Source organism: Onychomys torridus, chromosome X, assembly GCF_903995425.1.
Source record: "Onychomys torridus chromosome X, mOncTor1.1, whole genome shotgun sequence".
Classification (NCBI taxonomy): domain Eukaryota; kingdom Metazoa; phylum Chordata; class Mammalia; order Rodentia; family Cricetidae; genus Onychomys; species Onychomys torridus.
In genome coordinates this window covers 33,427,526-33,452,273 of record NC_050466.1, presented here as the reverse complement: position 1 = coordinate 33,452,273, position 24,748 = coordinate 33,427,526, and the positions used below count along the sequence as shown (strand labels likewise).

The following is a 24,748-nucleotide window of genomic DNA, read 5'->3' as shown; positions in this document are numbered from 1 at the left end:
AGTTGCGACTCATCCTCCTGGGCGGGGAGAGGTGGCAGTTGAGTCCTCCCGTATCCCAGCAGGCAGTGCAGTCTGGAGACGCTGACAAAGGAGCAAGGAGCAGTCGCAGCTGCTTTGCGAGGAAGCCTCTGTTACTGAGGTGAGAGTCCCCCAATGTCCCGTCACCCACTTCCTCTGACTTGGGAGGAAACGTGGAACTTACGTAGCCGAGGCCCCCCGTGTAGACAATGCCCAGGACCCGCAGCCAGAGCTTGGCTCCGTGACTGACAGTGAGGCTTTGCGGTGCCTGGCTGCGGTGGGTAGCTGGGACCGGGGAGCGGGTCCACTGCTCTCTGACTGCTGGTGGCCCTTCCGCAGGGTCGGGCCAGCAGATGTGTAGCTGCCCCTGCCTGGGCGAAGGCAGCCTCCCAAGCTTCCCGCTGCCTGCCTGGCAGAGTTCAGTTGCCCTGGGGATGCGGCTCTAGGGACAACTCTTTGGCGGACATTGCCTGGAGGGCTGCGGGAGGGAAGTCAGTCGACTACCCTGTTCGGGGTGACACTGTCCTCGCCCTTCCTGCAGTTCAGCCGGTCCCCCAGGCAAGGAAATGGAGGTGGGGGTGGGGGCTGGAGTCAAGCGTCCCGGGATGGCTTTGCCTGAAGGGACATGAAAGGAAGTGGAGAAACTGGGAGGGTTGTGGTGGAAGCAAACATCTTGGAATTATAGGGGAGAAAGGGGGTACGTGGCCTGTATCCTTACCCCTCCCTGGACCTCTGCACGGATCCTGATGGTTGCACCAGCTGCTCAGCTGTAAACAGGCTCACATGACCAGTTTCACATGGAGCCGGGCAGCGTGGGGAAAGAGCTGTGAAGGCTGGGCCCCAAGCAGGTGGGGCTGATGTCTTAAGGAGGATTTTAGTCTCACCCTAGACCTCAGCCTTTAAAGTTCTGTGGTTCCCCTTTGAGGAAAGACATTTGTCTTTCTCCTGCTGGAGTAGCATTGCTGTCCCAGTAGAATTGAAGGAAATTTCACTTGGGAGAGCCACAGGGCACATATAAAGTGAAATGGGTCCTAGCATTTTGTCCTTCAAGGAAATGAAGAGAAAGTAATCCTGAAAAATTCAAGTTTCCGAATTTTGCCTGTTCTTTTGGAACACATTTTGTTCTTAATGTGAATTCCAGACAGAAGGAGAAAGTCTACTCTTTCGGGAAAGGCACACATGGGATTTAACACATTCATAATGATGAAAATCTTGTCCACACTTCCTGTAAGTATTGGGAAATCTCTTTGCCCATTAAATACTCCATTCAGGAAATTGAGTAAAGGGTAGGTAGACACCCAGCTTTTCGATCACACATATATTTGGTACAGATCATTGGTGAGTTTGGAAAACAGGAAATGGCCAAATGTGTCTTTAAAGTTGTACAGTCTATACACTCAAACAGGATATGAGATTAAACTGGTTTCTGAATTTCCTGACATGCCAGAGTACTTGAAATTTTAGAATTTTTCAAATCTATGAGAAATGGTTGTAATAGATTCCCTTTGCATGTAGTATGTAATCAAGTGTAATAAGCAGTATTTCAGTGTAGAGTAGGAAACCCTTAATAGGCAAAGACAGAAAATAGATACTACACCTATCTCCCTTAAATTGTTCATGTCTATTCTTCTCAAATACTATATACATATATTTTTTTTTCTTATAAGGAATTTACATTCAAGCCCACTGTTTGAAAACATGAAATAAGAAACTACAAAACCCATCCCATTCCTTACTAAGCCCAATAAAGAAATTATGAGCTGAGTGTGCTGGCACATGCCTTTAATCCCAGTACTTAGGTGGCAGAGGCAGGCAGATGGATCTCTGTGAGTTGGAGGCCAGCTCAGTCTTATAGAGAGTTCCAGGCAGCCAGGGCTACATATGGGATGTCTCAAAATATTGCTACTCTTCCATTTTGTGTTTATTTTTGGTGGTTGAGACAGGGTTTCTCTGTGTATCCCTGGCTGTCCTGGAATTCACTCTGTTGCTCAGGCTGGCCTCGAACTCACAGAGATCTGCCTGCCTCCCGAGTGCTGGAATTAAAGGTGTGTGCAGCCACCGCCACCCACCACCATCCTACTCCCTTTTTTGTTTTGAAAAAAGATTTAAGATAAGCTGGGTAGTCTCCTGAGTTCAAGGCCAGCCTGGTCTACATAGTAGAGAGAATTTGTGTCAAAACACATAACAAAGCCAGGTGGTGGTGGTGGTGGTGGTGGTGGTGGTGGTGGTGGTGGTGGTGGTGGTGGTGGTGGTGCACGCCTTTAATCCCAGCACTCAGGAGCCAGGCAGATCTCTGTGAGTTCCAGGCCAGCCTGGGCAACAGAGTGAGATCCAGGACAGCCACAAAAGCTACAGAGAAACCCTGTCTCGAAAAAACAAAACAAAAACAAAAACACACAAAACAAAAACCCCAAACCAAACCAAAAAACAAAACAAAACAAAAAAAAAACTAAACAAATACCCTAACAAAGCTAAAAAGGGGGCTTAAGATAAAAAATAGAGAACATTTTAATCTCTCCTAAAAGCTAGAAATGAAGATTACCAATGATGTTCTAAAGGCTGTCTTAATCCCCTTTTGCTGTCTGGAGTATCTGTTTGTTTGTTTGTTTTCGATACAGTTTCTCTCTGTAGCTTTGGAGCCTGTCCTGGATCTCACTCTGTAGACCAGGCTGGCCTCGAACTCACAGATCCGCCTCCTGAGTGCTGGGATTAATGGTGTGCGCCACTGCTGCCCAGCTTGGGAGTATCTTTACTTGGAATAAATATATTAAGTGATTTATTCTTTGAGTTCTCTATTTCTTCATCTCCATTACAAGGCTTTCGTTTTAATTTCTGTGGACCCCTCTAGGTCTCAAGTTACCTAAAAGTGTACAGTTTGAGGTGGAGAGGTTGAGACAGTCTTGCTGTGAATCTCTATCTAGCCTGGAGGTCATGTAATCCAGGTCAGCCTCAAAGTCTAGACAGTCTGTCTGCCATAGGCTCCCAAATATGGGGAGGACAGGTGTGAGGCACAAGATATTGGTAACAACTAAAAAGCATGAAATAGCAAGAGGGATCCAGAACCATGAGGAAAATAGGAATTGTATCCTGCAAGAGTCTTGAGGCAGGTGGGTCTATGTGAGTTTGAGGCCAGCCTAATCTACACTACCAGCTGAGTTACATAGTGACACTCTGTCTCAAAAACGCAAAAGCCTTTTAGGAGGTAAATTAGCCATATAGGTTGACCTGTACCTGACTTGCTTTTCATCAGGTAATTGAAGATGGCCCCAGCTAAATCATGCCTCCCAAATTAGAAATAACAGCTCTGCTTGGCTTTCTTGACCTTCAGGGTGTATGTAGCCCAAAAGCTAATTCTTTCACTCAGTTCAGTTTAAACTTCCTGCTGAATGAACCGGGTCCTATGAGTTTAGTGCAGTGTTAAGAAATGAGGAGGTCAACAGCTTCCCTTTGACAGTACCTGACTTTGATCAGCTGAACCAGTGCCTGCTCACTAGCCTTCTCAGCACATCCTAATATTACCAGTCTCAAAGATTAGTTCATACCAACTAAATGCACAGAACATACAAATATGTTAATACGTCAACATACTAGCTTACAGTGAGAATCAGGATAACCAAGTAGACTAGAAGGCTCCTTTACAAACCAGGACACCCTTGCTCTTTTTTTGTTTGTTTTTGTTTGTTTTTTTTGAGACAGGGTTTCTCTGTGTAGCTTTGAAGCCTGTCCTGGGACTCACTCTGTAGACCAGGCCGGCCTCTGCCTCTGAGTGCTGTGATTAAAAGTGTGCGCCACTACCGCCTGGCCTTGCTCTCGACTATAAAGAAACACATAGGAACTGCTCTCAGCCTCCCTTTTTCTGGGGTCTATAAATTGACAGATTCAGCAAGACTACAGTTTTTATGTAAAAGCCACTTCAGTGACACATCTGTATGACTGTCCTTTAGTCACCTGATTGACCTTTGGTCACTTGAAACATCTCTTAAATCTGATTCCATTCCTACTGCCTTAGCCGCAGCTTACATCACCTCCTCATGGCATACACATCCAACAGTTTTTTTTTTTTCTTGTATCTACACTGCAGTAGGTGTTGGAGTTGGGTAGTCAATGGCTACCACTCACCCACCTCCAAACTCATCAGGTCACTTCCTGTGGCTTCAAGCTCCTTCAAAGGTCTCCTACTGCCCACAGCAGTGGTTCTCTATGTTGCTGAATCTGACGGCTACCCACACAGCTCGTTAAAAATTTGACTCCCATCATTCCCGATTCAGTAGGTCTCAGGTGGGGACTAAGAATTTCCATTTCTGACAAGCTCCAAACATAGGAAAGATAATGATCTTCTACAGTCCACCTCCAGCTTACCTTCCTAGTTTTCCCTCTGCTTGTTACTATGTCTATACATATTTTTCTTCCTTCCTTCCTTCCTTCCTTCCTTCTTTCCTTCCTTCCTTTCTTTTTTTTTTTTTTGTTGTTGTTTTTTCGAGACGGGGTTTCTCTGTGTTTTGGTGCCTGTCCTGGATCTCACTCTGTAGACCAGGCTGGTCTCGATCTGCCTGCCTCTGTCTCCAGAGTACTGGGATTAAAGGCGTGCACCACCACCTCCTGGCCACCCATACATATTTAAATCATATGCAGTGTGCTCACTGTGAAGTACCCCCTGTCCCTTTTATGCCTCTGCACATTTTTCTTGCCATTCATTCTTTTCACTCCGGATATAGGCCATCATTTTTGGCTCAGAGCACACTGTGTCAACTGGCATTTAAATATATGTCCTAATATCGCAATAGCATCATATTCTAACACCTGTTGTATGTTTTTCTTGCTAGTCTGGGGTTTATGAAGGATGAAAGTATTGTTTTCGTCTTTCCTTCATGTTCCCTACCATAATTTCTGATAAATAATAAGGCTGAGTATATGGTGAAGAAATTAAAGATATTGTTATTTCGTTTTGTTTTGAGACAGGTTCTCACTATGTAGCCTTGGCTAGCCTGGCACTAGCTATGTAGATCAGGCTGGCCTCCAATTCAGAACTCCTTTTGCTTCTGCCTCCTGAGTGTTAGGCTCAATGATGTGCTCCCCCAAGCCTGGAATTAAAGATCTTAAAACTCCATGTGCCACATGTAGCAGCCTACATATTCTATAAACTGAATTAATATAGATTTTTCTTTGCACATCTTGTAATAACCAAAGATACAACAATGTTGTAAATTGTGGAAATAATGCATTTATTAAAATGGAGAAATAAAGCTGTCTTTGGTTTAGAGGGGTATTTTATCGTGTGTGTGTGTGTGTGTGTGTGTGTGTGTGTGTGTGTGTGTGTGTGTGGTTTGTTGTTGTTGCTTGAGATAGGGTCTCACTATACTATGTAGGCTTAGCTGACCTAGAACTTACTATGTAGACCAGGCTGCCCTAAAAGTAGTAGAGAGCTGCCTATCTGTCTCATGAGTTCTGGAATTAGAGTAGTATACCGTCACACCCAGCTTTGTTTTCTTTTTGAGACAGGATCTTGCTATGTAACTCTAGCTGGTCTGGAACTCGCTATGTAGACCAGGCTGACCACAAACTTGTAGTAACCCTTCTGTATCTATATGCCAAGTGCTGGCGTTGCAGGCTTGTGCCACCATACCCAGCCATATATTTACAAAAAGACATTTATTTTTGTGAGGTACTTGAGATCAATTCCAGTGTTTTATGCATACTAGGTAAGGTCTCTACTATCAAGCCACACTCCCAGCCCTTTTAAGTTTTGTTTGCCTATATATTTATTTATTCATTTGCTTTTTTTTGAGACAGGGTTTCACTCTAGCCCAAGCTGACTTGAAACTCACTATGTAGCCCAGGTTAGCCTTGAATGTACCATTCTTCACTAATTTTACTTATTTTTGTAGCCCAGGTTGGCCTGAATATGCTAGGTAGACCAGACTAACCTTGAACTCTCAGAGTTCTATTTGCCTGTGCATCTCAAGTGCTAGGATTATAGGCATTATGCCACTAATTTTATTTTGATATGGGGTCTTGCTGTGTGGCTCAGGCTGCCTTGAACTTGTGATCTTCCTATCCCAGCGTCCTAAGATGCTGAAATTTATAGACCTGTCCCACTGCTGACTAGGGTGTTCTTTTAAAGTCTTTTATATATACTACTCAGCTTCTATTTTTTAATGTGGATTAGTTCATGACTCTATGATTTGTAGTAGTCAGCTCCACAAGGAAGATAACATGTTATACCAAAGCCCTAAAAAATATGCTCTTGAATAACGGGCGTGAAGATATAAAATGAGCATTATGATTTCATTTCTGGCATTAAAACTCTGGTAGGTGATGCTGGAGTTCATATTTCATTGCTGAGTTTATAACATGGAGGAGAAAGGGCCTAAAGTAGTACAACCTATTGCTCTGACCTAATTTGCATTTTTCTCATATTTTGGCAAAGACTACCCAGTGTGGAGGACTAAGATAGCCCCTGCACTCAGATAAAAGGGGCCTGACTTAAAGGTGGAGCTGAAAAACAGAATAAATGTCTAGAGGCAGAGACATGTAGTTTAAGTAGGTGGCCCTCTGTGGCTAAGCAGATAGCTCCTTAATTCCTGCTGCGTGGAGGCTAGACTTTGAATAATACTGAACTTTTTTTAAACTTTTTTTTTTTTTTTTTTGCGGAGCTGAGGAGGGCCTTGCGCTTGCTAGGCAAGCATTCTACCACTGAGCTAAATCCCCAACCCCTAAACTTTGTTTTATGTGTATTTGTGTGTGTCTGAGTGTATGTATGTGCACTACATGTGTGCTGGTATCTAGAGAAGCCAGAAGAGGACATTGGATCTCATGTTGACTGTGGAATTACAGGTTGTTATGAGCCACCAAATGTGGGTGCTGGCAACTGAACTGGGGTCCTCTGCAAGAGCAACAAGTGCTCTTAACATCTTTGTCATCTCCTTAACTGGTTTTAAATTGGAACAATAGTAGTACAAGAATCCAGAAGGACTGCTTGTGCCCTTCTGAGAGGCTCCATTTTCCCAAAAGCAGAGGGATGAGAAGATACTTTTACTATAGTTTGAATGCTTGCCAATGGTCTCAGTGTTTGAAGTCTACAGTTTTGAAGTCTTCTGAAACTCCCCTGTCTGTCCCTGCCTCTAATTTTTCCATTCCTCTGCTCAATGCAAAGAGAAGAAGACAGCAAATGATTGGAACTGTGGGCAATAGTTTGGACCAACAGCAAAGAGTGGGAAATTTCCATGTTGCCAGAAATGGTGGCATCCACCTGGGATCCCAGCATTCAGGAGGCAGAAGTAGGTGACCTCTAGTGTGAAGCTAGCGTGGGCTGCATGGCAAGACCCTGCCTCAAACAATCAGGAGAAACCATTCAGGGTTGACATTGCTTCCCATGGAGAGTAGTTTGTAAATTGGTCACAAGGTAGTGTGCACACATAAGGTTCTCTTTCTAATTTTATTCAAGAATGTTCTGTACTTTTAGGAGAGGGTCAAGGACAAGCCTTTATGGTCAGGACCATGTGGGAGCGTCATGATTTATAAACACTGCTGGTGCAGATTGACTCTGAGGAGATGAAAGGAAAGCAGAAGGCAGGGGGAGAAGAGAGGCAGCTGAGAATGTGGATTCCTTCTTCTTTCCTCTCACCCTAGTCTGTGGTCAGTAGCCACCTAGCTGTATGTAGTGCTGTCTTAGTCAGGGTTTCTATTGCTGTGAAGAGACACCATGATCACTGCAACTCTTATAAAGGAAAACATTTAATTGAGGTGGCAGCTTACAGTTCAGAGGTTCATTCCATTACCATCATGGCAGGGAACATGGCGGCATGTAGGCAGATATGGTTCTGGAGAGGTAGCTGAGAGGTCTATATCTTGCAGGCAACAGGAATTGGTCTGGGATACTGGGAGGTATCAAAGCCCCCATAGTGGCATACTTCCTCCAACAAGACCACACCTATTCCAACAAGACCATACCTCCTATTAGTGACCTTTGGGTGCCATTTTCTTTCAAACCACCACAAATGCCTTTAACTAATAACCTTTGCCTGCCTTCTATGTAAACAGCACATTCCATGCATGCTCACAGATGGAAGAACAGATTGTTAGTAGACACCTGTAGGAAAACCTCAGTGTCTTCCAAGTGCCTGCACTGAACTTGGGTTTTTCATGAACTTAGAACAAGATAAAAATAATGTGATATTAGAACTAATATATAACTGAAGAGACCAAATATCAAAATACTGGATCCATACAAGTAAGAGCATTAAAAATACAACATTGGTCCCAGGCATGGTAGCACAGACCTGTAATTGTAGCACTTGAGAGGTAGAGGAAAGAGGATTAGGACTTAAAGGCTAGCCTGGGCTGTGTGAGACCCTGTTTCAAATACAGTCCTTATACAATGCCCTGGGTTCAATATCTGGAATAGGAAAAGGAAAAAGAAATGATAACGCAGTGATCATTTAAATTTCATTTGGGTCCATATAACAGAGTCATGACGGTAGGACCTTCCAGTTGAGATGCAGAGGAGATAAATACTATAAAGAGAGTAAGTGGACCATATAACTGTGCCTTTAATAACCTGTGCAACTCTGGAAAAAATGTCTTAACCATCCTGGGCTTTTTTTTTTTTTAAATCTGTGAGGCGCTATAACACACTTTGACTTGGTGTACACTAGACTTTCAGACAACACCTTCATAAACTGATCTGCAGGAAGGCTTTTGCCAGTTTAGTATATAATCTTCCCCCTGGATTTTTGCACTTTATCATTTTGTAATATGGAGTAGGGCAAAGAGAAAGTGTTACTCTTCCCAGAAAACCATCCATCAAAGGTAAGTGTTGTGCTTCGTGATGCTTGTTGGCAATGCTAATGCTACTCTGCTGACCTGGTGCTAATTCGTCCCTATCACCCCAGCTTGGAGTTGAGGAGGCAACTTCTATCTTATCCAAGATAAGTGATGGATGGGAAAAGAGATATGAGAAGAAACACTAAACTGCTCAAAAGCAATTAAACACTTCTTTAATGTTGACAAGGAGATAGCCTGTGTGTGACTCATGGGGAAACGAGGAAGGGCATCTTTAACTCACAAAGAGAAAGCCTCAAGATACAAAGGATAAACATTTGTAAGCCTTTATTCCAAGCTAATAATTCTTCCTCTGACCTGTGCCAACTAAATTCTCCTTAAAATTACAACAGCAGCTTAGCGCTTATCTGTTCGGTTATTTTTGACTTCACAGTAAGAATCCTCTCATGCTCCTCTTTTTGTTGTTGTTGTTGGGGATAGTCTCATTCTATAGTCCTCCTGCCTCAATTTCCCTACTAGGGTGGATTTTGACACCACACCTGGCTTCAAAGACTTGAAAAGTACATATTTTGTTATTTATTTACTTGTTTGGGATGGGATCTCATGTAGTCCATGCTGGTATGGAACTCCCTGTGTACCTGAGGCTGCCCTTGAACGCCTGATCTTCTTGCTTTAGACTACAAAATGCTGGGATTACAGGCATGTGTCATCAAAGCCCAATTTAATCACTCATTCTTTTATCTTTCCTTACATACAAATGATAGCATGTACTTCACAAGGCACTCCTGGCTTTTCTCATTCAACTCTATATCTTTTGGTGGGGCAAAGCATGCTGGGAATTGAATCTAGGCCCTACCACTGAGCTTTAATTTGGTACTGGGGATTGAACCTGGGACTTCATACATGTTAGGCAAGTGTTCTACCACTAAGTTATAGACCAACCCACTTTTTGTTTTGATACAGAGTCCCATTAAGAATCCAGGCAAATCTTGAATTTGATATCCTTCTTTTTTAACTTCCTGAGTAGCTGAGATTACAGTTCTATGTTAGCAGGTCCAGCTTTATCTTACATTGTGAGGCTTGATTCATGTCCAGCTACACAAAGAACTTTCTCTATTTTGACAGGTATCTTGTATCTCAATGAGTGGATATATATATAGCACACTTTAATAAATCCCCTACTAATGGATAGCTGGGATGTTTCCAGTCTTTTGCTGTGAACAACTAGTTTATATTGAGTACCAAGGTCTTTTCACCAAGCTTCACATAAATCATTTCCTTTAATCCTTAACTCATCATATAAATGCTTTCACGTATGTAACTTTCCATAAGTTGGTGGCGGTGGTGGTGGTGGATATATGTTCCAGAAATATTCTGAAAGTAAAGTTAGTGGCTCTGAGGATGTGAGTATTTCATTATAGCAGGATAGTAGTTGTTGCAGTTTATATCCCCATCATTAATATAAGAGTGTGCCTGATTGCTGATTTTTCTCATCATGTGCTAACAAGGTTCCCCCCCCCCAATCTGATATCTTTTTAAAAATGTATCAAAGCATGGCTTTAGTTTGTTTCTCTTGTGAGGTTAAATTAAATAGCCTTTTGTAAGATAAGTCCTTTTCCTATAAAATAATTTGCTTTTGTGTGTGTGACAGGCTTGCTCTCATGTTGTTCAGGCCGGTCTCAAAAATTGCTGTACAAGTAAGGCTGACTTTGAACTTCTAATCTTCCTGCCTCCACTGCCCAAGTGCTGGGATTATAGGCCAGCCATGTGTACTTGTAAAAAGTTTATATAATTAAATTTGTCAATATGTCTGGGTTTAGTTTTATGCCATTGCTAGCCTGAGAGTTTCTTTTTTAATTTTCTATGGTTTCTTCTAGTACTTTGGCTTTTCTTTCCCTTTTTAACACTTAAAGTCTTAATCTGTTTGGAATTGGCCATGGTATTAAGCAAAGGCTTATTTCAACTTTATTGGTTTCTAGATGGCTCTGCCTGGTTATGTCTTCTGTAAGTCAAAGCTGCTACCTTTTAATCCTAAACTCTTTCCCTCAGAACTGAGTTTTAGAATGAGTCAGAGCATATTACTGAGTCATGTCAAATTTGGCTCTTCCTAATAGCCAAGTTTTTCAAGAGTCAACTTACAGAGCTCATTGTTGTATTAACAATATGTAGCAAACTTCTGAGAGTGAATTATCCAGATAGCCATGTGTGTGACTTAGCGTGAAAGAGGAATGCAGAGCCCTGTGTGGCTGCTGCCTGCAGGCCCAGAACTTGGGGAGCTGGTGCAGGAGCATGGCTGTGCAATTGAGAAAGAAGGTGGGAGTAGGATGGAAAGGAAAGAAAAATAGATTCCAAGAAAATATGTATAACCACTTGAGTCAGATGCTTTTCAAATATTCTTTCTCTTGTGAAAATATTTTAGTATAGTGCAAAGAATACTGGACTAGAAGGCAGGAAGCCTGCTGATATTGGATTTTCTGTTTGTTTGTTTCAGGCTGGTCTATTCATAATTAAATATATCACTATGACCAATAATAGTAGGAAATACTTAGCACTTAGTATAGTCCAAGCAACACTCTATCTAAGAGCTTATTAATCATTCAGTCTATGTAATTAATAAAAGTCTGGGTAATCTGTTATGAATTATACAAACATTAGATATTGTTACTCATAAAAATGTCAACAGGCTCAGTCAGCTTACTGAAAACCAAACTTAGGAACAAAGCCAACATTGCCATGAACTATGTACATGCTCTGAAGTAGTGGAGAGAGCTGGAGGATTATCTGAGACAGCCTGGGGCTCGCTGCCTCCCCTCCTGCCTTCGGGTTTCCATGCCTTTGCATATGGTCTCAATGTTGCCCTCCCAGTGCTCTTGTGTACACTTTCCTGGGATTTTTTTTTTTTTTTTTTTTGGTTTTTGAGACAAGGTTTCTCCGTATAGTTTTGGAGCCTGTCCTGGATCTCGCTCTGTAGACCAGGCTGGCCTCGAACTCACAGAGATCCGCCTGCCTCTGCCTCCTGAGTGCTGGCATTAAAGGCGTGAGCCACCACAGCCCGGCTCTGGTTTTCTTTCTTTCTTTCTTTCTTTCTTTCTTTCTTTCTTTCTTTCTTTCTTTCTTTCTTTTCTTTTCTTTTCTTTTCTTTCTTTCTTTTCTTTCCTTCTTTCCTTCTTTCTTTTTTTTCTCTCTCTCTCTCCCACACACACACACCTCTCTCTGTCTCTCTTTTTTGAGACCAGGTCTCACTTGGTAGCCTAGAATAGCTTTGAATTGTGGGTCCTCTTATTTCAGCCTCCCAAAAGCCTGAGACTACAGGGTACACCACAATATCTCACCTCCAGGGTTGAAATTCCTTTTTCCTTGTTTTCTTTTATTCTATTTTTGGGTTTTTGTGTTTGTTTGTTTGTTTGTTTTGTTTTTGAGACGGGATCTTACTTATGTGCCCCACCTGGCCTAGAACTTGCTATGTAGTCCAGGCTAGCCTCAAAATCAGAGAGGCCCGTCTGTCTAGGCCCCCTGAATGCTGAGATAAAAGGTGTGAATCACTAAGCCCTAGTTTAGAGTGTCTTGATGGCAGGGCCTGTGTATGACATCCATCTACGTTTTTATATATGATGGTATCATACCCTGTCTTAGTGAAAGTTCAGAAAGCCTCATGAAGGATCAGAGCCCTGGCAGCTGATAAAGCTAAATAATGTGTTCATTGGTTGTAGTCCTCTTTGAATGTAATGGCTTAGAGCCTGTTTAAAAAGTATGTTCTACAGAATGAAAACTGGACGTTTTCTTTTCTTTCTTTTATTTAAAAATATTTTTATTCATTTTACATACCAACCACAGATCCCCTCTCATCCTTCATCCTACTCCCCCTGAGCCTTACCCCCCCACCCCTACCCACTCCCCATCCCTTCTTCCAAAAGGGTAGGTAGAGCCTCCTATGGGGGGACAGAAAAGCCCTGGTACATTCAGTTGAGGCAGGACCAACACTACCACCCCCCCCCCCCCCCCCCCTCACCCCCCCCACCCCCACGCGCACCCCAGCATCAAGGGTGAGCAAGGCACTGGATGTTTTCTGAGTGTTAGCTTTTCCACTTTGTTGGGTTGATTGGTTTTAGAGAGAGGGCTTCAGTGTGTTGCCCAGAAACATGAGCTTCAAATTTACAAGCAGTCCTCTTCCCTCAGTCTCCCAAGTGCTAGAGAACAAATATGCATCACCATGCCTGGCCCAATTTTGCACTGGGTGGGGTTCTGGGAGCCTTGAATCTTTTTTATTACTTTTTCTTGAGACAGAGTCTTCTCATGTCATTCAGGCTGGTCTCAAACTTTCTATGTAGCCATGGAGGACTTTGAAATTTAATTTTCCTGCCTCTGCTTCTTTTTTTAAAAACTTTCATTCTTTTCTGATAGATTACATCCTCACTTCAGTTTCCCCTCCCTGCACTCTTCCTAGTCCCTTCCCCCCCTTCACCTCTCCCCCAGATCAATCCCTCCTCCATCCCCCCCCCAAAAAAAGAGCAGCCCAGGGATATCAACTGAACATGGCCTAACAAGATACAGTAAGAGTAAGCACAAACCCTTATGTTGAGACTGGATGAGGCAACCCAGTAGGAGGAAAAGGGTCCCAAGAGCAGGTAAAAGAGTCAGAGATACACCCAACTCCCACAGTTAGGAACCCACAAGAACACCAAGCTGTGCAACCATAGAGTACATGCAGAGGACCTAGCCCATACCAATATAGGGTCCATGTTTGTCACGGTGGTCTCTGAGCCACTATGAGCCCTGCTTAGTTGATTCTGTGGGCTCTGTTCTCCTGCTGTCCTTGATCCACTCTGATTCCTACAATCCTTCCTTCACCTCTTCTTCAGGGTTCCCCTGGCTCCTCCTAGTGTTTGGCTCTGCATCTGTCTCTGCATCTGTCCCACAAGTTGCTGGATAACAATTGGACTAGGCACTGATATACAAGTGCGTGCAGCACAATATCATTAGGAATCATTTCACTGATTTTTTTTTTTTTGCCAGTCATGTTTGGTTCTATCCTGGGTCTCTCTGGACTGTCCTGCCTCTGGGTCCTAGCCTTCCCAGCAGTGTCAGGCATGGGCTCCCTCTCATGGCATGGGCCTCAAGTTGCACCAGTCATGGGTTGGCCACTCCCACAAGATTGCCTGAGCACATCTTGTAGGCAGGACAGATTGTAGGTTGAAGGTTTTTGTGACTAGGTTGATGTCCCTGTCTTATTGCAAGGATCCTTTCCTGATTATAGAAGAGGGTACTGGGAGAGATGAATGGAATTGGGGGCATTTGGGCTGTGTGTGTGTAGAAACCTAGTGATGTGGAAACTCCCTGTCTCTGCTTCTTCAGTGCTGGGATTGTAGGCATGTGTCTCCACAGCTGGCTTTATGCAATCCTGGCGATTGAAGCCAGTGTTCTGTGCATGCCAGGTAGACACTCTACCAACTGAGCCACAGCCTCAGACCGTGTATTTTTATGTTACTTTTAGGAGGTTTGCTAAATAAGAGTATTGATTACAATGAGATTAGAAAATAGAAGCAGAAGCATGACATTTGACAGACGGCCTTCTGCCAGCTCCAGCTACCTGGAGCACATTCAAACACAGCCCAGAAGGAGTCCTGAAGTGCCTCTGCAACTAACTGCAAGACAGCAGCACTCCTGATGCCTGTGTAACTTGACATACAAGTGGAAGAACCGAGCCACGTGGGCCAAAGAGCACTTACTCACTCTGAATTTTCAAAGGAAACGCCAAGGACTGCTTAGCGAGGACAGTCATTCAGCTCCCAGACAGCTTGGGTGTCTTGGTTTCAGTAGGAAAAAAAGATGAAGAGAACCATCTTCCCCATCCTTCTACACAGCACTATATAAATCATTGTTAATGTCAGTGTAAAAGTGATTCTTAAGTTTTCTACAAGAAATAATGGAAAGTTTTAGTTTTTTTAAAAAGAGACTATATTTTTTTAGTGTATGTGTGTGGGTATGTCCATGTGTATGGGGGTGTCTGAGGAGGCCAAAAGAGGACATCAGATACTCTAGAGCTAGAGTTACAGGTAGTTGTGAGTCATCTGAGGTGGGGTCTGGAAACTAAACTCTAGTCCTCTAAAAGAGCAGGAAGTACTCTAAACAACTGAGCCATCTCTCCAGACCCAAATTGGTTCCCAGCACCCACATAGACCACCTATAACTCCAGCTTCAGGACAGAGAAGCAGACACACACACACACACACACACACACACACACACACACACACACTCACACACTCACACACAAATACACACAAATAAATAAAAATCAAATCAATCTTTAGGGGCTAGAGAGATGTCTGCTCTTCCAGGGCATCCTGGTTTAATCCCAGCACCCACAGCATCTCATAACTATGTAGCCCTGGATGGCCTGGAACTCACTATGTAGACAAGGCTGACCTGGAACTCACACAAGATTTACCTGCCTCTGCCTCCTGAGTTCTGGATTAAAGGCATGCACCACCACACCCAGCCTGCTGTAACTTTTTTCTTTTCTTGCCTTCCTTCCTTCCTTCCTTCCTTCCTTCCTTCCTCCCCTCCTCCCCTCCCCTCCCCTCCCCTCCCCTCTTCTCTCTCTCTCTCTTTCTCCCCCCCTACGTGTGCACGCGCACGCGAGAGGGAGAGGGAGAGGGGGAGAGAGAGAGAGAGAGAGAGAGAATTGGGAAGTTGGGACAGCTTACCTGACTTGGTTCTCTCTGGGACTTGTGGATGGAATGTGGACCATCAGGCCTGGTATGGCATCAAGTATCTTCACCCACTGAGCCATCTTGCTGTTTCCTAAATATGCTATTTTTGCAGAGTGACTGTAGATTGCTGAAAATTGGTATCATGCAGTTTCTTTTTCTCATTTCTAGATTGCCAAAATGGTTTGGAGTTTTTAACTGAATCTAAGAAAGTCCGAAATAGCTTTGAGACTGTAAAGACAGAGGCCGCAGCAAGGGGGATTCAGTGCCAATGCATCAACAAAAAAGACAGCCAGAGTTAGTGGAAGGAAACCTTCCTGTTTTTGTGTTTCCCACGGAGCTGATATTTTATGCAGATGATCAGTCAACACATAAGCAAGTGTTGACGCTGTACAATCCCTATGAGTTTGCCTTAAAGTTCAAAGGTGAGTCTCCTAGTCTCTGAATTTTAACCAGGTCCTACTAAATTTTTACTTGTAAAAATGAATTGATTTAATCACACTAATGGCATTGTGACTTTTTCTTTCAGTTTTGTGTACGACTCCAAATAAATATGTTGTTGTTGACGCTGCAGGTGCAGTGAAGCCTCAGTGCTGTGTGGATATGTAAGTCAGACTCATGTAACATGCTCTCAGTGTGTGGATATGTGTGTTTGAACTTTAAAACGGTCTTCTCAAAGTGATTCTCAAGTTTGTATTTCTACTCTTTTTTATTTGGGGCTGAAAGTTTATCAAAATTTAAGACGTTGCTGGAGAAGTCTATATAAAGTAATCAGATACTTAAACAATTTGGGCCAGCATTTTCTTTAATAATTCCTCATTGTTTTGGTTGAGGCAATGAAGTTTATGGTCAAGTTCTGGCTTATTCCTTTAAATTTCTCCAGCTATAATAGAGAATTTAGCTTTCTTTGAGACATCCTGCCTTCATTTGCACACACACACACACACACACACACACACACTCAAGACTCTTATTCTGTGTTTTGGACTGTATACTTTCATCTAATAGTTCACAATTGCCCATTTTCTTCCTTAGACTGTATGATTAGTATTTTTCAGCATCATTAGCAAATTTTGAGTATTTAGTTATAGTCAGAAAGATTATTTTTTACCCTATTGAAATTTCTGATGCCTTCTGTTTGATAGGTCCCATACACCTAAACAGACTTTGTAATTATTTATTATTATTATTATTATTATTATTATTATTATTGTTTTGCTGTTTTCAGTGTGATTCGCCATAGAGATGTTCGATCCTGTCACTATGGTGTGATAGACAAATTCCGCCTCCAAGTTTCTGAGCAAAGCCAGAGGAAGGCTTTAGGAAGGAAAGAGGTTATTGCTACTCTCCTCCCATCTGCGAAAGAACAACAAAAGGAAGAAGAAGAGAAAAGAATAAAGGAACATTTAACCGAAAGTGTATTTTTTGAGCAGTCATGTCAACCAGGTAGTATTGTTCTTAAAGCCCCTTAAAGCCTTGTAGACTTCCAACTGTAATTGTGCAGCTAAGACTACTAGCAAGATAACCACTTTCAACCTAGCCAGCAAATGGAGCTCCAAGGAAGAGCAGAGTGCCTGCTACAGTAGGTAGAAGGAGTAGACGATTGCCGTCGTAGGCTTTGAAATGTATGAAATGCCATATATCTCCAATACATATAAACTTAAAGAAGGCTGGTACCAACTTTATAATACCAGTACAATTTAGCAATTATATACTATTGTTTCTATGACTTTCCTATATCCTTTTTCATTTAATTAGTTTAAAAGAGGAGAGAGGTTCATATTGGCAATAGGCCAAGCTTAGTATGCTGTTCATATTATTTTGAAAAAAATCTCATTAAAGTTGAAGTTAATTAAACTAAGTAGATTATAATATCCCCTGTGGGCTATTAATTGAATCCCTCTCCATTCCTCATTTCCTTCCAGCTTAGATACTCAGAATCGCTATGATATATATTTTCAACAATGGCACTCTCCTCATATCCAACTTTCAGACAGCATTCCCCATTTCTTCCGACGTCTAATTATTGTCCTCCAATCCTGGTAGAAAAGTAGGGCGAGAAAAGTTTCCATAGGAAAACAAAGGTCTTTTCAGAGAATGATACATGAATGTGGTACTAGCTGTCTGTCAAACTGAAATGTAAAAGTCAGGAGTGGTGGCACATGCTGGTAATCCTAGCCTGATAGGGGCTGAAGCAGGAGGATTGCCATGAGGTAGGGAGACTCTATCCAGACAGAGAAAGGGCTCGGGATGTGACTCAGTGGTAGAGCATGTGCCCATCTTGAGCAAGGCCCTAGGTTCCATCCCCAACAAAAACAAAGAAAAAGCACACACCTTTAATCCCAGCACTCGGGAGGCAGAGGCAGGCAGATCTCTGTGAGTTTAAGGCCAGCCTGGGCTACCAAGTGAGTTCCAGGAAAGGTGCAAAGCTACACAGAGAAACCCTGTCTTGAAAAAAACCAAAAAAAAAAAAAAAGAAAAGAAAAAAACATTTTGTAAATATAGTACATGTATATGAAGTTAAAAGATTAAAACTAAAAAGTAAATTAAAACAAAGACAAAAAGGAAAGAAACTGAAGCTTATGTTGGGGATATTTTATAAATGTCTTTGTCATTATATCAACCGTGTATCAGTATGTTCATCTTCAAATATTTGTTTTAGAAGACAGGAAGTACTATCTTTTTTGGTGTGGCTCTGCAGTTTTTCCATTCTGCACAGGGAGTGCCTAGACTTTCTGCTTAATACCAGAACTATGGACTAGGAATTAGCTTCCTAGCAGTAAGTGTTCATCGATAGGACCATCTTTTTATCTTTGGATGAAAGAGAACATTTGACTGGTATGGCGCTCCTAGGCCTTTTAATCTCAGCCCTTCCTTGGTAGGTGATGGAAGGTAGAGTCAATAGGATTAGGAGTTTAGAGTGGTCCTTTGTCGGGGACAACTTGTAGGAATAGGGTCTTCCCTTTTACCATGTAAATCCCAAGGATGGAATGCAGGTCATCGGACTTGGCGGCCATCTTACTGATGGTCATCCTCTGTTAGAGAGTTTAAGGCCAGCCTGGGTCCCATGAGAACCTGCTTACCTCAAATAACAAACTACACAGCACTAATAAATTTTCAAAAGAAAAAAGCCACCTACAGTTTCATACACTTAACAAGTTTGCTTATGTAAGTGTTGCCTGCATAATAAAAATACAGTTTTATATTTTATGGATCTTTTCATGTAATAAAAATAAACTGTAAAATTAAGAGAAATACATAAAATATGCTTTCATAAAATACCAGCCAAGGCTATTAAGGACATTTTTAAAGCATAGAGCTGAATATTGGTAGATTTTTCTTAATTACAAACATTAATAATGAACTGCAAAGGCTTCGTCACACACATCGGAGTCTGCACCTTCTGGCTTCAGAAAGTGATGTTCTTTATTATTGTTTGTAATAATCAAAAGCTAATAGTGACCTGAAAGGCCATCAGTTGAGAACTGATTATGGTATGACTGAGGAAAAGGAACGTCAGGCAGGCATTCGCAAGGATCTGTTAGAATGAAGTGCAAAAAGCCTCATCAAATATGGGACTGGGGAGGTGGCTCAGCAGTTAAGAGCACTTGCTGCTCTTCTAGAGAACCCAGGCTGGATGCCAAGCACCCACACGGTGGCTCACAACTGCCTATAGCTCCAGTTCAGGGGATCTGACACCCTCTTCTGGCTACCATACTCACCAGGCACACATGTGGTGCACAGACATATATACAGATGAAACACTCATATACATAAAATAAAGGTAATTAAGTCTTTTTCGAGTACCTTAGTAAAGGTTTTATATATATATACACACACACATATGCATATACATATATATGTATATATATATATATATATATATATATATATATATCATGCTATTTATATAAAATTGTATAGTTTTGTCTCTGCATGTGTCAGATGTGTATATGTGGGTGGTTCTTCTGTGTGGATGCAGGACTATGTATGACGTAGTATATGTAGAGTCAACCTCAGGTGTCAGTCTACCCTGTTTGAGGCAGGATCTCTGCTCTTGTTCACAGCCGTGTTCAGCAGGTCTCAGCCTCCCATCATGCTGTTGGAATTACAGACAAATTTCCTGTAGGTTCTAGGAATTCAAACTCAAAATCTTCATATTGATACAGCAAGCACTTTATCCATGGAGCATCTTTCCAGCCCCTATTTTACATGTTTATGTGGGCATTTATAAAATCTGGAAGTTGTCAGTAGTGCTATCTATAGGAAGTGATGATGGAAAACATTATTTTGTCTTTATTATTTTTCTCTAAGACAGGGTTTTACTCTGTAGACCCAAGTTACTCCTGATCTTCTCACCTCTGTCTCTCAAGTACAATTATAGCTGTGTGCTACCACACCCAGCTTAGAATTTCAAGGCTAGCCTCAAACTCACTGAGTCTTGCCATGTAACCCAAACTGCCTGCAATCTGCTATGTTGAGCAGGCTTGCCTTGAACGTACAATCTTCCTGCCTCTGTCTCCCAAGTGCTTGGATGACAAGTGTTTGCTACCACACCCAGCTCTTTGAAATCATCTTTATTTTAATTTGTAGTCAATGGTATAGTTTATATTTCCCTTAAAATCAGTCTTGCAATAGATGTAAATACAAAGTTTTTTGCTTATGAACTAAGGGTTTTTAAAGTTATTTATGCTATTGTTTCATCCCAAGCAATCATTACTATGAAATTTGACTTTGTTTTACTTATTTAGCTTTGGTGAAGTTCAATTAAATTTCACAATAGCTAAGGTATTAATAATTTAGAAAAGTTCCACTTAATAATAGAATGAACAGCATTATTTCATTAATAAAACACAAATTGTGTTGCTCTTGGCTATTCCTTTTAATGAAAGGAAGATTAGTGGGGAAAGGTACATGGTGGAAAAATGCTGTTACTGGGTTATTAGTCAGGGTTCTCTAAGGAACAGAACTGATAGAATGAACTAATATATATAAAATCTTCTATATATTATAGTGTATGTATACATATATGTATGCTTGTATGTATATGGATTAATCCAGGTGGCTTGCTGTGGTCCAAGTAGTCTGACAAAGGCTGTTTCTTGATAGAAGGGCCAAGGATCCAGTAGACATCCTTGAAACTGGATGTCTCAGCTGTCATAATCGGGCTGGAGTACCGGGGTCATCATAGAAAGCTGCCAGTTTTCAGTCAGTGTTGGAATCCTGAACAAGTAGGTTAGAACACCATCGAAAGACTGGGTCAGGCAGGATACGTGAGCTTACCAATGAGCGGGAGGACAAGCAGACAGAAAGCATGCTCTTCCTTCTTCCAAGTCCTTTTATGTGGGATGCCCCCAAAATGTCTGGCCCAGATTTAGGGTGGATCTTCTGGCTTCAAATGATCTGGAATTAGGGTGGATCTCCCACCTCAAATAATCCAACCAAGAAAATTAACTCAACAGTATACTTAGCTGCTTGGATTTTAGTTACTTTCAGATGTAGTCAAGTTGGCAACCAAGATTAGCCATCACACTAGGTTTCTTTAAAAGATAGATATAATAAAAGATGGATATATACTATAGATATACACTCAGAATGTGTCACATCAGGCTTGACAGCAGGGGTGTGTGTGTGTGTGTGTGTGTGTGTGTGTGTGTGTGATTGGTGATTTTGCATAGGTTCTGGGTCAAATTCAGATCCTCATGCTTGTACAGCAAGCACTTTTCCCAATGAGTCATCTTTTTAGCCCTGTGTTTATTTTTGAGACAGAGCCTCACTAAGTTGTCCAAGCTAGCCTTATAGTTTCTAACCTTCTGCCTCAGCATCTGAAGTAGATGGGATCACCAACTTGTGCAGCCATTTCCTCTGGAGTACATAGGATTACAGGTGTGAGCCACCATGTTTGGTCATATTTCATTTTTTATTTTAAGAATATTCAACATGAGATTAAAGTATGCTATCTATCATAGGCTGGCCTTGAACTTGTGATCATCTGACCTCATCCTTTTGAGTGCTAGGATGATAGGCCTACACCACTACATAGGGCTCTCAACTAATTTTTTGTACAAAAGAGTATTGCATGTTTTGTTGTTTGAGACAGGGTCTTACTAGGTAGTCTTGACCATCCTGGAATTTGGTCTGTTGACTAGGCTGGCCTCAAACTCACAGAGATCCACCTGCCTCTGCCTTCTGAGTGCTGGGACTAAAGGCGTGCACCACCATGGCTACCCCAAATATAGTGTTGTTAAATATAGGTCCTATGTGACAGAGTGTGTCTTTAGACATGTAAATCTCATAGGATTGAGACTTGTGTCAACTGAATTACAGCTCCCATTAGTCTCTTCTCCCAAGTCCTAGGAAGCCACAATTCTCTCGATTCTATGAGTTTGACTAGTTAAAATCCCCAATTTGTCCCAGTTAGCCCATTACAGACTGAACATGTTATCTGTGGAAAAAGCATTGAATACACAATCCATTGCAGGGTGTTGGTGTTTTCCTCTTGGGATGGCTATGATGACGGAATGCTGTAGCTCACTGCCAAAGCCCAGTATCCTAACTGTCATACCATATGCCAGTAAGCCTGAAAACAATCAAAAGTCACAATTTGGGGTGTTGTTTCTGTTATGCCTACTGCATGCCCACCAGTGTCAAGTTGAGCCATCTTAAATCAGGACTTCCTGGGATAGCCAAGTAATCTCCTGGTGTACAGGAAGAAAATGTTGAATGTCCATTCATTTCTAGCACATTCTTTTAGAACTATCTGCTTTCTCTTTGGTGTACATAATAGTACAGTAGTCATCCATACAGTTGAAAACCATTCTTGGTTTGGTGGCATATGCCTTTAATCCCAGCACTGGGCAAACAGAGGCAGATGGATTTTGGTGAGTTTGAGGCCATCCTGGTCCACATATTGAGTTCCAGGACAGCCAGGACTACATAGAGAGACAAAACAAACAAAGGAAATCATAAAGGTATTTATGATACACACAGTCAGGGGTTGGGGAATTTGTAATTGTTCCTGTTGTAACTGTTCTTTTCACTACTTCCCTTTGCCATTTAAGCAAGCCAATGCATAATGACTAAGTGTTAAATTATAGACTTCTATATCAGCGCAACATGGAGGTCTCCATGGGATTAGAGTGGTGAATGGTTGACAGAAATAGCTGAAACACAGTCATGATGCATGCTGGACACTATCTGTGGAGGGACTTTTGACTTTCATCTTATATTGGTTTTAGGAGCAAGCTCAGAGATTATCATCTTCTTCTTTTTTTAATACAGAAAACAGAACAGTCTCTTCAGGACCTAGTTTGCTAACTGTCTTCCTGGGTGTGATATGTATTGCGGCCCTGATGCTGCCTACTCTGGGGGATATGGAATCGCTGGTGCCTCTCTACCTCCACTTAAGTGTGAATCAAAAATTAGTGGCTGCTTATATCTTAGGTAAGGGTTCTACAGATGCTTTGGTACTGATCTGAGGGGTTACTGATTTCCAATGTTATCAAATAGTTATAAAGTCCATCCATTCAAGTTGGGCATGTGTAATTGGGAGGTGGAGGAAGAGAATGAGGAGTTCAGAGTCACCTCACCTCACAGTTTGAGGCCAGCCTCCGCTAGCGGAGAAAAAGTCTTTAAAAAGTCTCTCTCTCCTTCCCTCATATTCTCCTGACACCTCTACTTGCATGCCATTTTTTCATTGTATTTGCACTCAGTGTTCCCTGGAGTGCTCTTTTGTTCCACTTTTCTTTTCCTGAGACAAGGTCTCATGTAGCCCAGGCTTTCCATGACCTCCTGACCTTCCTCACCCTACTCCCCAGTTCTGGGATTGCAAGCATACACCACCACACTGGGCTTTCTTTTTTGACTTTTAATTGTTTGTATGTGTTTCATTTTTTTTATTTGTTCTGAAACAGGGTCTCACTTCAGTCCATGCTGCCCTGGAGCTTACTGTGTCTCCCAGTCATTGATTCTAGAAAAATCTCATCTGGAATTCTGGGCCTCTTGATCATGCTCGTTTCTTGAAATGTCCGCCTTTGTTCTGTATCTTCTTTCCTGTCCATCTTCTGAGATTTAGCTGGTGTTCTGTTTGGAGACAGTGTTTCTGACTGCTTCAGTCCTAGGCAGTCATCTTCCTTCACTGTGCCCCTCTTTATTATTTCCAGACATTCATATAAGACTGAGCATGTAAGCCAGTGTACTGATGCACACCTTTAATCCCAGCACTCGGGAGGCAGAGGCAGGCAGAGCTCTGTGAGTTCAAGGCCAGCCTGGTCGACAGAGTGAGTTCCATGAGAGACTTTGTCTCAAAAAAAAAAAAAAATGAGAGAGAGAGGATGGAAAGACACTGCTGTGTCTTTGTGGCCCTAAAGCCCTGCCATAAATAGGCTGTTGAAGTCTGTTTGGTTTTACAGACACTTTTAAATGGCATGTCTGCTGTTATTACAGCTGATGTGACTAGATAAAGTAGGAGGTATGTTTGATAGTGAAATTAGCTATGACCAGACGTAAGTGATTTCATTAAATCTATACAGTGACTGCCTATTGTTGCAAATTGGATTTCTTCTGTATAATATCAACTAAATTCAAGTCGACGTTGAGTTCTTGGTAGAGTGCCTGCTGTGGCACTATATTTTATTTGCTTGCCGAGCTCCAAACAATTGTTATTGAATGGTAGATTTGGTAAAATGCATTTCTCTAACTGTCCTCCATTTTTTCCCTTCCAGGTCTTATCACAATGGCTATACTTAGAACATGAGCAAGGATTACAACTGACTGTTCTGAAGTAAATTTATCTTAAATATGAATGTGGACTGCCTTTTATCTCTATTTCACTCCATTAACACACTACAAATTATGAATGATTTGAAGTAATTGCAAATGTATAATATATATTTTCAACTAGTCTCTAATTTTATTTGAAGGACTCTAGCACTTTATGTTACAGACAACGAAAAATATTTCTGAGTGGTACATAGGGAATTATTGGAAGACATTCTTTTAAAAATCTATGCCTATTGTGCAAATAATTTTAAATGTTATTTTTTCATCTTTTTTTTTCTAAATCACTTTGATAAGGGTCATGGGTCCTTCAAAGTTTAAGAAAGACCTAAATGAGCAACTGCGCAGCTTGAAAATGAAATGACATTCATTGCTGGACACATGCATCAACATTACTATGTAAATCATGTCTCCCTCTGTCATTGCACAGAGTTGCTGTAGTGGTTTTCAAGCAAAAATGC

General features: G+C 41.8%; 1 protein-coding gene across 1 annotated transcript; it reads left to right on the top strand.

Annotated features, from left to right (window-relative positions):
- Nucleotides 1-24,313, top strand: Mospd1 (motile sperm domain containing 1). Its single transcript, XM_036175414.1, has 6 exons — nucleotides 1-139; nucleotides 15,681-15,934; nucleotides 16,039-16,114; nucleotides 16,738-16,955; nucleotides 22,791-22,952; nucleotides 24,233-24,313. Exons 2-6 carry the CDS (start codon nucleotides 15,781-15,783, stop codon nucleotides 24,262-24,264), a joined length of 642 nt encoding a protein of 213 aa, XP_036031307.1. The 5' UTR covers nucleotides 1-139; nucleotides 15,681-15,780; the 3' UTR covers nucleotides 24,265-24,313.
- Nucleotides 24,314-24,748: the final 435 nt, after the last annotated feature.